Source organism: Salmo trutta, chromosome 20 (genome assembly GCF_901001165.1).
Source record: "Salmo trutta chromosome 20, fSalTru1.1, whole genome shotgun sequence".
NCBI classification, from domain to species: Eukaryota; Metazoa; Chordata; class Actinopteri; order Salmoniformes; family Salmonidae; genus Salmo; species Salmo trutta.
In genome coordinates this window covers 15881232-15895343 of record NC_042976.1, presented here as the reverse complement: position 1 = coordinate 15895343, position 14112 = coordinate 15881232, and the positions used below count along the sequence as shown (strand labels likewise).

The 14112-nt window shown below is 44.4% G+C and overlaps 1 protein-coding gene across 1 annotated transcript in view; it reads left to right on the top strand.

Moving 5' to 3' along the window:
- LOC115155624 (zinc finger protein GLI2) overlaps positions 1–14112 on the top strand; it is a 153981-nt gene that overhangs the window by 123457 nt on the left and 16412 nt on the right. The window contains exon 9 of the mRNA XM_029702425.1: positions 6–137. Within this exon, the coding sequence (XP_029558285.1) occupies positions 6–137 (132 nt within the window). The remainder of the gene's footprint in view (positions 1–5; positions 138–14112) is intronic.

The window sequence follows — 14112 nt, the reverse complement described above, 5'->3', positions numbered from 1 at the left end:
CACAGGAGCATGTCCTGGACCTGAGTGAGGAGCGGGATAAAGATGAGTGGAAGCAGGAGCCAGAGGCTGTCTACGAGACCAACTGTCACTGGGATGGCTGCACCAAGGAGTACGACACCCAGGACCAGCTCGTTCACGTGAGTTATTATAAATTATACAACAGGTGGGTCAAATCCTGGATGCTGATTGGTTAAAACCACATTGCAGCCGGTGTCTATTCCACAAGTTACCACCGGCTTTACTCTGTTCCATCTCCCTGGCAATCCATCAGCCCAGCCTGTCACGTCCTAACCAGTATAAGGGGTTATTTGTTATTGTAGGTTGGTCAGGACGTGGCAGGGGTGTGTTTGTTTTGTGTTGTCGGGGTTTTTGGGTAGTGTTCTATGTTTTGTATTTCTATATTGTATTTTCTAGTTATTCTATTTCTATGTTTAGTTTATTGTTTTGACCTTCAATTGGAGGCAGCTGTTTCTCGTTGCCTCTAATTGAAGATCCTATTTAGTAGGGGTGTTTTTCTATGGGTTTTGTGGGTAGTTGTTTCTTGTTTAGCTGTGTGCCTGACAGGACTGTTTTCGTCGTTCTTTTTGTTCAGTGTTCATTTATTTAATAAAGAAGAAAATGAGCATTCACATCCCCGCTGCATTTTGGTCCAATCACTACGACGCCTGTGACAGAACTACCCACCAACAACGGACCAAGCAGCGGAGGAAGGAGCAGCACCAGGAGAGGAGCTATCTGGAATCGTGGACATGGGAGGAAATTCTGGACGGGGCTGGACCATGGCACCAGGCTGGGGAATACCGTCGCCCTAAGGAGGAGCTGGAGGCAGCCAAGGCGGAGCGGCGCCGTTATGAGACATTATACGCGCCGATTGGACAGTGTGAGAGGCAGCCCCCAAAAGTGTTTTGGGGGGAGCATACGGGGAGTGTGGCTAGGTCAGGCAAGAGCCCTAAGCCACCTTCCCGTGCTCTTTATGGGGAGCAGCGGATCAGGAGAGCGCCGGTCTATGCGGAGGTGCGCACAATCTCGCCATGCGCACGCACAGTCCGGTGCGAGCGATCCCAGCCCCTTGCAAGTGCCGTGCTAGAGTGGGTGGGCAGCCTGGTAGGAGTATGCCTGCGCAGCGCATCTGGCCACCGGTGCGTCTCCTGGGCCCAGGCTACCCTGCGTCTGCTCTACGCACGGCAGCCATCAGGCGTCTGCACAGCCCTGTTCGCCCTGTGCCAGCACTCCGCCCGTGCAGGGCTACTGTGACTACCCAGCCAGGCCGGGTGGTGCAGGCTGTGCGCTCCAGACCTCCAGTGCTGGTTTATGGCCCGGTGTATCCAGTTCCTGCTCCTCGCACTAGCCTCAAGGTGCGTGTCCCTAGTCTGGCATCTCCAAAGCCAGCACCACGCACCAGGCCTCCAGTGTGTCATCCCAGTCCAGCATGTCCTGTTCCTGCTCCTCGCACTAGCCTTGGGGTGCGTTTCCCCAGTCTGGTACCTCCAGTACCAGCCCCACGCACCAGGCCACCAGTGCGTTAGCCCAGTCCAGTACGTCCTGCTCCTGCTCCTCGCACTAGCCCTGTGGTGCGTAAATAGTCTGGCGTCTCCAAAGCCAGCCCCACGCATCAGGCTTTCAGTGCGCAGTCCCCGTCCAGATCTTCCGACGACAGTACCCCATCCAGAGCTTCCGGTGACAGTACCCCGCCCAGAGCTTCCGGTGACAGTTCCCCGTCCAGAGCTTCCGGTGACAGTACCCTGTCCAGAGCTTCCGACGACAGTACCCCATCCAGAGCTTCCGGCGACAGTTCCCCGTCCAGTGCTTCTGGCGACGTCCTACAGTCCGGAACCAAGAGAGATGGCCTACAGTCTGGAACCGAGAGAGACGGCCTACAGTCCGGAACCGAGAGAGTCGGCCTACAGTCCGGAACCGAGAGAGTCGGCCTACAGTCCGGAACTGAGAGAGTCGCCCTACAGTCCGGAATCGGCGCAGCCAGAGTTGCCCTACAGTCGGAATCGGCGCAGCCAGAGTCGCCCTACAGTCCGGAATCGGCGCAGCCAGAGTCGCCCTACAGTCTTGAATCGGCGCAGCCAGAGTCGCCCTCCAGTCCGGAGCTCCCGGAGTCGCCCGCCAGTCCGAGGTCTCCAGGGATGCGCATCAACCCGAGGTCTCCAGCAACGTGCCTTAGGCCTGAGCCTTCAGCGGGGGGGACAGGTTAGGTTGGGGACTAAGGCCGGAGCCTGAGCCGCCTCCATATTAGGAGTATTGGGGAGGGGGGGTGTAGCACAAGAACCGTCGGTGACGGTGGCCACCCTCCCTTCCCTCCCTTTAGTTTGGGTTTATTTTTGTGTTTTTTATGTTTAGGTGCATCCGGGGTATGCACCTTTGGGGGGGGGTACTGTCACGTCTTGACCAGTATAATGGGTTATTTGTTATTGTAGGTTGGTCAGGACGTAGCAGGGGTGTGTTTGTTTTGTGTTGTCGGGGTTTTTGGGTAGTGTTCTATGTTTTGTATTTCTATGTTCTAATTTCTAGTTATTCTATTTCTGTTTAGTTTATTGTTTTGACCTTCAATTGGAGGCAGCTGTTCCTCGTTGACTCTAATTGAAGGTCCTATTTAGTAGGGGTGTTTTTCTATGGGTTTTGTGGGTAGTTGTTTCTTGTTTAGCTGTGTGCCTGACAGGACTGTTTTCGTCGTTCTTTTTGTTCAGTGTTCATTTATTTAATAAAGAAGAAAATGAGCATTCACATCGCCGCTGCATTTTGGTCCAATCACTACGACGCCCGTGACACAGCCAGACAATTTATAAACTTGATCTCCACTGTAAAAAGCATCTAGACATTATCTCCCATTTCTTTTAGTTTTCAACAGTGGAAATGTGTATTATCCTTGCTGTCTGTCTCTCCATCATTTGCAACATTGTTTCAGTATTGAAGCAGTGTTGCAGTATTCGATCTCCAGCTGTACCATCGTAATGAACATGTAGGGGTCAGGAGTCGGGATGAGACAGACAGACAGGCAGGCAGCATTTCTCAGCCAGTCGAAATCATGAATCAACATCATTTTTATGGATATACTGTATATACAAATAAATGTCAGTAGAAAACAGGCAAAACGAAACAAAGTGCAGCAAGTTTGCAGTCTTTCCAGCTTCAGTTTGAAGTGATTGTGTTAGCTGTGTTGTTGGCTAGCTCCACCGAACAACAGTGTCCTAACGAGAGAGCGCATTTTCTATGCCAAGTGAAATCGCACATCATTAGCTCATCGTTATGGATATATCCAAATAAATGTCACTAGAAAACAGCTTAAACAAATGCAAATGCAGCTACTTTGCTATTATTCTGGCTGCACTGTTTAACGTGAGTGTAAGTTAGCCGTAGTCGGCTAGCTAGCAAGAAAGGTATAAGAACGTTGCCAGCCAGTATGGCAATGGAACATTTAGAGGAACGACCATACATACAGAACAAAAAGACTGAACGACTGGGTCACGTCTCTGGCAGCTGGCTTGGGTAGCAACCCTAAATTTGTGTCAGGACTATATCTTGTGCAAGGATGAAATAGTATGAATAAATTCATCAAAATAATGTTTTTAATGATAATATAAAAGTGATAATGCCCTCGAAGCCGGTGTTTGGGGGATATATTGGCACAGTTTGCCATCCCTCGACTTCATCTCGGGCCTATCAACTCCCGTGCCAGTATATCCTCCAAGCACTGGCTTCTCGGGCATTATCACTTAAGTGATCTTTAGTTACCTCAGAGAGTTAGGACATCTGTGAGGAGGGAGCTGCTGGTGCCATTACAGCCAGGGGTATGCCTCTGACTCTCAGTACTGTTTCATCTAGCTTAAGGGACAGTATGACAACACTCTTCAACAAATGAACTATTCTCCGCTATTACGATGACATGGGGTGCCAATCAGAGGAGGCTGGTGAGAGGAGGATAATGGCTGGAATGGAGTGAACAGAATGGCATCAAACACATGGAAACCATGGAAATCATGTTTTTGAGAGAGAGAGAGAGTCACACAGAGAGAGTCACATAGAGAGAGGCACACAGAGAGAGGCATACAGATACAGGAAAAAGTCCAAAAGACCTCACATTTAAAAAATAAAAATAAATAAAGTTGAAAACGGCCTCCTCTGCTCATCCTTGAAGTGTGCAGGGTTAGAGTCAGTGCGTCAAGTTTAAGATTTAACCAGTCAGTGCCAGGTCAGAGCCAGGGGTTGGGGGTCACAGCTGTTGATCCTTTCCTGTGGTAGACACGCGCAGGGTTAATGAAGCCTGTTGATTGTGACTGAGGAGACATAGGTACACTAATGGCCCTGCAGCTGTAACCCCGAACCCCTGGCTCTGACCTCTGACCTTTGAACTTTGTTCTATTCCTTTCTTCTCCACCAAACTCCCGACGCAGCCTTCTCTACCGCTCCACTCCCATAGGCTGTGATTAACAATTGGGTTTCACCAACCTGACAGACAGGTGGCAGGGGGCATGTGTCAGCCCAGTATCCAGACTGGGAGTCTCTGAGCTGAGTCTGCAATGGTCTGGAGTCTCTAACTCCCAGTGTTACAGGTCAGGAGTGGATTCATCTTGGAGCCCTTTTCTCCCCCCCTTCCACCCTCTCCCTCCACTCTCAGCACCCCGGTCCCAGACTGTCCTGACAAGGAAAGTCAAGGAGGAGAGCCAACTAAGAACCCCTTTTACCCCATCTTTCCCCCTTAAACTCACCTCTCCTCCCCCACACTCTCACTTCTCCTCCTCCTCCTGGTAGTTCCAGCATCCATCCCCCTACTCTGCTGCTCTGTCCGGCTGAGGGGATCAGAAAACAGAGATAGGACCTGCTGGTGTGGATTGTAGGGCGTGGGTTGTGGATTGTAGGGCGTGGGGTGTGGATTGTAGGGTGTGGATTGTAGGGTGTGGATTGTAGGGCGTGGGGGTGTAGATTGTAGGGCGTGGGTTGTGGATTATAGGGCGTGGGGGTGTAGATTGTAGAGCGTGGGGTGTGGATTGTAGGGCGTGCGGTGTGGATTGTAGGTAGAGGTCGACCGATTAATCGGAATGGCCGATTAATTAGGGCCGATTTCGAGTTTTCATAACAATCGGAAATATGTATTTTTGGACGCTGATTTGGGCGATTATTATTATTATATATTTTTTTTTACCTTTATTTAACTAGGCAAGTCAGTTAAGAACACATTCTTATTTACAATGACGGCCTAGGAACGGTGGGTTAACTGCCTTGTTCAGGGCAGAACGACAGATTTTTACCTTGTCAGCTCGGGGATTCAATCTTGCAACCTTACGGTAGCTAGCTAGCATTAAACTTATCCAACGCTCTAACCACCTTCTTTACATTGCACTCCACGAGGAGCCTGCTTGTTACGCAAATGCAGTTAGAAGCCAAGGTAAGTTGCTAGCTAGCATTAAACTTATCTTATAAAAAACAATCAATCAATCATAATCACTAGTTAACTACACATGGTTGATGATATTACTAGTTTATCTAGCCTGTCCTGCGTTGCATAATCGCTTAGGTACACGTTGCTCCAACCATAAACATCAATGCCTTTCTTAAAATCAATACACAAGTATATATTTTTAATCCTGCATATTTAGTTAATATTGCCTGCTAACATGAATTTCTTTTAACTAGTGAAAATGTGTCACTTCTCTTGCAAATAGAGTCAGGGTATATGCAGCAGTTTGGGCCGCCTGGCTCGTTGCGAATTGTGAAGACTATTTCTTCCTAACAAAGACTATTTCTTCCTACCAAACGGGGGATGATTTAAAAAAAGCGCATTTGAGAAAAAAGCGCAATCGTTGCACGACTGTACATAACCATAAACATCAATGCCTTTCTTAAAATCAATACACAGAAGTATATATTTTTCAACCTGCATATTTAGCTAAAATAAATCCAGGTTAGCAAGCAATATTAACCAGGTGAAATTGTGTCATTTTGCGTTCATTGCACGCAGAGTCAGGGTATATGCAACAGTTTGGGCTGTCTGGCTCGTTGCGAACTAATTTGCCAGAATGTTACATAATTATGACATAACATTGAAGGTTGTACAATGTAACAGGAATATTTAGACTTAGGGATGCCACCCGTTAGATAAAATACGGAACTGTTCCGTATTTCACTGACATGAAAAACGTTTTGTTTTCGAGATGATAGTTTCTGGATTCGACCATATTAATGACCTAAGGCTCGTATTTCTGTGTGTTATTATGTTATAATTAAGTCTATGATTTGATAGAGCAGTCTGACTGAGATATGGTAGGCAGCAGCAGGCTCGTAAGCGTTCATTCAAACACCACTTTCATGCATTTGCCAGCAGGCCTTCGCAATGAATTGCGCTGTTTATGACTTCAATCCTGTCAACTCCCAAGATTAGGCTGGTGTAACCGATGTGAAATTGCTAGCTAGTTAGCGGGTGCGCGCTAATAGTGTTTCAAACGTCACTCGCTCTGAGACTTGGAGTAGTTGTTCCCCTTGCTCTGCATGGGTAACGCTGCTTCGAGGGTGGCTGTTGTCGATGTGTTCCTGGTTCGAGCCCAGTTAGGAGCGAGGAGAGGCACGGAAGCTATACTGTTACACTGGCAATACTAAAGTGCCTATAAGAACATCCAATAGTCAAAGGTATATGAAATACAAATCGTATAGAGAGAAATAGTCCTATAATTCCTATAATAACTACAACCTAAAACTTCTTACCTGGGAATATTGAAGACTCATGTTAAAAGGAACCACCAGCTTTCATATGTTCTCATGTTCTGAGCAAGGAACTTAAACGTTAGCTTTTTTACATGGCACATATTGCACTTTTACTTTCTTCTCCAACCCTTTGTTTTTGCATTATTTAAACCAAATTGAACATGTTTCATTATTTATTTGAGGCTAAATTGATTTTATTTATGTATTATATTAAGTTAAAATAAGTGTTCATTCGGGGGGCGGAGCTAGCATGTTGGAGTGAACGGCTGTGTGTGAGAGGCTCCTGCAACTTTTTTGTGAAATAATCTAACTTAACCTACTTTATTGCACTTTTTACAACAAACGTTTCTTTCTAATACAATATTGTAACTTTCTATGTGAAAATGCCGAGTAATAAGCGACCAAAGGACAATAAATCCACTTCGGAGGCCTACTCCCCGCCAAACAACGAGACAGACATGGCGGAAGGCACAGGTAACAACGTGACACTTACGGAACTTACCCGGGCTTTGGGTGTTGCTATAGCTGAGGATCTTAAGGCTACTATTGCTGAACTGGACACTAAAACTGAGAGCACCATTCGAACGGTCGCCTCGCAGGGCCAGAGTATTGTGGACCTGGAGAAAGCCTCTGAATTCAACGCTGGTAGGATCGACGAGTTGGAGAAGCTATGCACGTCATTGCAGGATAGTGTGCAGAGGCTTTCTGTGAAAGTGGTCGACCTGGAGGGCCGATCCAGACGTCACAACCTTCGCGTTGTTGGGCTGGCAGAGAGGATAGAGGCTGGCTCTCGCCCCACCGACTTCTTCGCCAAGCTATTGAAGGATGCAATGGGATCGGATGTTTTGGCTTCAGATCCCCAACTGGACCATGCACATCGCGCCCTTGTCCCAGTGCCTCGACCGGGCCAACGTCCTCGCCCAGTAATCATCTGTTGTCACAGTTTCAAGACCAAGGATCTTATCCTGCGCGAGGCTCGATTGAGGGGAAACCTGTTACATAAAGGACACCCCTTCCGTGTCTACGAGGATTATGCGCCCGATGTGGCAAAGCACCGCGCCGGCTACAGAGATGTCATGACCAAACTCTACAAACTCCATCTTCGCCCAGCCTTGCTCTTCCCTGCAAGACTAAGAATTACCCCGCCTTCCGGAGAGAAGATTTGGCTCTCCTCGGTTTTGGACGCAGAGAAGTTTATCCGGGAATATACGGCAATCCCCCGTACAGGTTAGAGTGCCTTGTCATTGTGTGTTAGGGTCTGCTCATGGACTCGAACCCATACTATACCATAACGGGTGAAACCGTACTAAACGGTCTCGACAGGGCCTGCCGAACATGTAACACGCTGAGCTGACCAATGGAGGGCGGTTAGAGCTCTCATTTAACGTCAGTTTCACTTTAATTCCGACTGGGTTCGGGGTGGTGCCTGTTTGGGAGGCCTTCCAGGTCTGATCATTGACACTTTCGGATGGATATACTTATGTTCCCCCATTTTTGTTTTGTTTCGTTATTTATTTTTCAATTCTTACATTATTCCTATTACCATACCAGTTAGTTATTGCTTGCGGGGGTCTGGGGGTGATGGCTGGGAAGGGGCAGACGCAAACACCTGGATAGCAAGTTGATGTTTTGTGCTGTTCTGCCTTTGTCATAGCCTGGTCCGCTCTCACGATTAGATTCCCACCAGACCTCCGTGGTGCTTGTGTCTGTGTAGGTGTGCGTACATATATTTACTATGTGTACTTTATTATTATTTTCTCTTAGCATTTTAGTATTAGGTATGTGTATATTTTAAATTAGTGTAGATTACTATTCTGGGGTGTGTATGTAGATGTGTGTGTGTGTGTGTGAGTGTGTGTGTGTGTGTGTGTGTATCTGTATATATATATATATATTTTTTAATATTTATTTCTATAAGTATATATTTTTGGATGTATGTGTATGTGCGTAAGTGTATGTGTGTGTGTATGTGTATGCACGTATGTGGGTATGCGTGTATATACTTGCGCATGGGTGTGTGTAGGTAGGTGTGCACGTGTGTGTGTATATATGTATGTATGTATGTATATGTACATGTATGTGTATGGATGTATGTGTATGTGTGTGTATGTATGTATGGGTGTGTGTGTATGTAGGTATGTATGTATGTATGTATGTATGTGTGTGTATATATGTGTATGTGTATATATATATGTATATATATATGTGTGTATATGTGTATATGTATGTGTATGTATGTGTATGTGTATATATATATATGTATGTATGTGTGTATATGTATGTATATATGTATGTATATATATATGTGTATATATGTGTATATATATATATATATCACTATTGTTTTTTTAGTTATTAAAAAGATAATTTTTAAAATTTTATTTAGAAGGGGAAAAAAAGTATTTTTTTATTTTTTATTATCATTATTTTTTTTATTATGTTTTTTATTGGGGGGTACGTTCAATTTATCAAAATCCTTGTTCCCATCTCCTAACCCACAATATGTAATTGTACTGCTGTCTATGTCGGTTGCTGATGGTTTATGTTTAGACCGGCATTGCTTAGCAATGTAATCTTGTGATGCTATATCTTGCTTATCTCAGGGATTGACCCAACATGAAGCTTAAGTGCACAATATGTTTAAGTTGCAACTTATTCTGTTTAGGTTAATTAGATGCTAATTGAACACTTTATTCGCGGGAGCCTCCTCAGTTCAGATGTTAGTAGAAGTTCTAGGATAATGAGAGGTGAACGTATAGTTGGGATTTTATTTTTGTTTTACCTCTTGTTCGAGGTCGCGCCGTGCTTTTTTGGCATCGGCCAGACAATGTGTTTATTATTTTTATTTTCATGTTTTTTTCTCTGCTTTTTGTGTATGCCTGTTAAATGTGGGTTGATGGGAGGGGTAAATTTTGGGGAAAGTAGGGGAACAGGGTGGAGAGTAAAGGTGCTTGCAGGGGGGGAGGGGTGGGTTGGATACTGCTCGGGTGTAGGTGCTACATATGCTGATCATGATGGTTTGGTGCGCTTTCTTACCTTTTTAGTAACTTACATGTTATGCAGGCCACCATAGGAGCTACAAATGAGAGGAGGGCGGGGCTTACATTCACTTCCTGGAATGTCAAGGGTTTAAACGAACCAATTAAGAGAGGCAAGGTCCTAGCCCACTTGAAAGCACTCTCGTCTGATATTATATATTTGCAAGAAACCCATCTGAAAAACAATTCTCATAACAGACTTAAATGTAAGTGGGTGGGGCAAGTGTATCACTCTAACTTCTCTGCCAAAACGAGAGGCACAGCGATTCTGGTACGGAAAGGAATTCCCTTTCAACATAAAACCACTATTGTGGACAAAGAGGGTCGTTATGTGATCGTAATAGGAGAGATCCACTCTACTTCTGTAACTCTACTAAATATCTATGGGCCAAACATTGATAACCCCTCTTTTTTCAAAAGAGTCCTTGCCCTGATTCCAGATATCTCCCATACTAACCTGGTCATTGGAGGGGACCTCAACTGTGTACTAGACCAATATTTGGATAGATCCTCTACCCGGCGAACCCCTACCTCCTATTCAAGCGAATTCTTGAATACCTACATAAAAAATTCGAACTTATTTGATATATGGAGGATCTCTAACCCTACGGGTAGGGAATACTCCTTTTACTCTCATGTTCACAATGTTTATACTCGAATTGACTACTTTTTGGTTGATGCTAAACTACTCCCCTATACCTGTAATGTGAGGTATCATGATATTATGATCTCTGACCACAGTCCACTCACCTTCTCCCTGAGATTGGGTGACATCGTACCAAACGAGAGGGTCTGGAGGTTGAATCCTCAGCTCCTCACTGAACCAAAATTCTGTGAACATCTTAAAGATCAAATTACATTTTTCTTTGATACCAACGACAACACAGAGACTTCCCCAGCATTATTGTGGGAAACACTGAAGGCTTATTTGAGAGGCTGTATCATCTCCTTTCAGACTGCCAGGAGTAGGCAAAACAGAAGAGAATTGGTAGAGGGACAAATTCACTTACTGGATAGGGAGAATGCTAGACACCCATCTAGGGAGAAACATAAAAAATTATGTCTTTAAAATTTAAATACAATCAGATCCTCTCTGCTAAAATTGCTAAATCTTTTCTCTATGCCAAGCAAAAATATTTTGAGTTTGGTGACAAACCACACAAACTACTCGCCAGACAACTTCGTAAGAATGTGAGTGACCGTATGATTCACAAAGTTAAATCTGCATCTGGGGAATTACTCTCTTCCCCCAAAGACATAAATGACAGATTCCGTCAGTTTTATGAGACTTTATATACATCTAAAGCGGACCCTAACCCCTTAATTATGCAAAACTTTTTGGAGAACTGTAATCTTCCTGCCCTGAACCAAGAAGACTCTAACTTCCTGAATAAGGAAATATCTCTTGAAGAAATTACAGAAACAATAAAATCTCTAAAGAGTGGCAAGACCCCGGGCCCAGATGGATACCCGAGTGAATTCTACAAAACATTCAGCAACATGCTCTCTCCCTACCTACACAAAATGTTGGTTCAGGCCAACGAGGATGGAGTGCTCCCATCCACTTTGGATGAGGCGTTTATTACAGTTATACATAAGAAGGGTAAGGATCCGGAAGAGGTAGGGTCATACAGACCAATATCCCTCCTTAATACAGACCAAAAGATTTTAGCAAAAACTTTGGCTAACAGGCTGAGCACTTTAATTGGCAAATTGGTCCATTCAGACCAGACCGGCTTTATCCCTAACAGAAACTCATTCTTCAATCTCAGGCGCCTATTCAACATTATGTATTCTCAGAGGTTACCTAACTTGGACCTAGCCGTTATATCTCTTGACGCTGAAAAGGCCTTTGACCAAGTTGAGTGGCCCTATCTATTCAAGGTCCTACAGAAATGTAATATTGGAGATGGGTTCATAAAGTGGATCCAGCTTTTATATAGGAACCCCTGTGTGAGAATACTCACTAACCAATCATTGTCGCCCCGATTTAACCTTCACAGAGGGACAAGGCAGGGTTGTGCGCTGTCGCCTATGCTCTTCGCCCTAATTATTGAACCTCTCGCTCAAGCGATCAGATCTCATGCAGCAATACACGGCTATAATACTAAACATACTCTAAATAAGATTTCCCTATACGCAGATGACATTCTCCTCTATGTAACAGAACCCCAAGATAGTATTCCAGCTATTCTGGAGGTGATTCATTTGTTTGGTACCTTCTCGGGATACAGAATAAATTGGAACAAGAGTGAATTAATGCCCATTCGGTTGCAAAACACCTCCTGGCTAGAACATCTTCCAGTTAAGCTATCTTCAGATAAATTTACCTACCTTGGAATTGTAGTTACCAAACAATAATCCTTACTATTTAAAGAGAATTTCCCCTCTCTGATGCAAAAACTTAAGGCAAACATACAATTTTGGAGAACTCTCCCAATTTCTCTGCTCGGAAGAATTAGTGCCATTAAAATGGTCTTCCTCCCACAACTGCTCTACCTATACCAGAACATCCCAATATTCATACCTAAATACTTTCATAAACAACTGGACTCTATTATCAATCCTTTCATCTGGGATTATAAAACACACAGGATAGGTAAAAAACACCTCTGTAAATCCAAGATGGAAGGAGGATTGTCTCTCCCAAACTTTATATTTTACTACTGGGCCGCCAACCTCCGCGCTGTTATGTTTCTGCTGGATGACGCACCTCCGCCATCCAGCTGGCTTAGTATGGAGCGAGAGGAGTGCCACCCCTTCTCTATTGGTGCTGTGATTTTGTCACCTGTCAATCTGAAGATGTCACTTTACCGTAACAATCCTATTATACATAGCACAGTCCGAATCTGGAAGCAAATTAAAGTCCACTTTGATCTTAGACCAATATCATTCATGCTTCCTCTTGCCAGGAATCCCTCCTTTGCCCCCTCTAACCTTGATAACACCTTTGAGCGGTGGGGAGAGTTGGGGATAAGTACCGTAGGGGATTTATATATAGGGGGAACCTTTGCTTCCTTTGAATCGCTGAGGTAAACTTATAATCTTCCCAGAAGTAACTTTTTCAGATACCTACAGATTAGAGACTATGTTAGAAAATACCTCCCAACATTTGGGAATGCTAAACCTTCCACGTTTGACGGATGCATAAAAATATGCCCCACCTCAGACAAACTGATATCTCGTATATATGATGCTTTTCAATCTGTTAGCACACCTTCTACTGATGCCATTAAGGCAAAATGGGAGGAAGAACTAGGGACTGACATTTCGGTGGCAGACTGGGAAGATAGCTTGGTGTATATCCACACCTGCTCCATTAACTCCAGACATCGTCTCATACAATTCAAGGTATTACACAGATTACACTACTCCAAAACCAAACTGCATAGGATATTTCCTGGGACATCCCCTATGTGTGATAAATGTCAGGCTGAGCAGGGTACACTTCTCCACTGCTTTGCCCTATGCTCTAACTTGTATGGGTATTGGTGTGGAATTTTTGGGGTCCTCTCTGAAGTTCTGGAGACTTCAATAGACCCAGACCCGCTTCTGATAATCCTGGGAGTGTCCGATTCCCTAAACGGATTAACCAACTCCCAAAAACAACTAATCTCTTACAGTCTCATTTCGGCAAAAAAATTAATCTTGTTGTTTTGGAAAAAGAGGGAAGCGCCCTCTACCAAATTATGGCTCAGCGAATTGGCAAACACTGTACACTTAGAAAGAATTAGATATATTTTGAACAATAAATTATCAACATTTGATCAAATCTGGCAGCCTTTCCTCTCTTACTTGGACCAGGCGGCGCTGTGAATTTGCACTTAACGCACTCTCAATTGTCATACGGTAATCTACCTTTGGGCAGCGTGTGCTGGCCCCACCACCCGAGCAGTTGGGAGGGGAATAGGGTGGAATAAGGGGGGATAAAGTGGGGTATAAGTGGGGGGGGCTACATCGACCCTTTTTTTTCTTTTCCCCTTTTTTCTTTTTTCTTTCTACCTGTCCTTGTTTTGTATGTCTTGTTTTGTAATATTTGTTTTGTGCCCAGAACTTTGGGTCTTTTGGTTAATGTCTGTTCTCTTATGTTTAGATAAGAACTGTAAACTTGTCTTTTATACCTATACACCATTCTTGTGTATATGTTCAATAAAAAATATTTGAACGAAAAAATAAGTGTTCATTCAGTATTGTTGTAATTGTCATTATTACAAATAAATACATTAAAAAAATAATTTGACCGATTAATTGGTATCGGCTTTTTTTGGCCCTCCAATAATCTGTATCGGCGGCGAAAAAAATCATAATCGGTCGACCTCTAATTGTAGGGTGTAGATTGTAGGGCATGGGATGTGGATTGTAGGTGTAG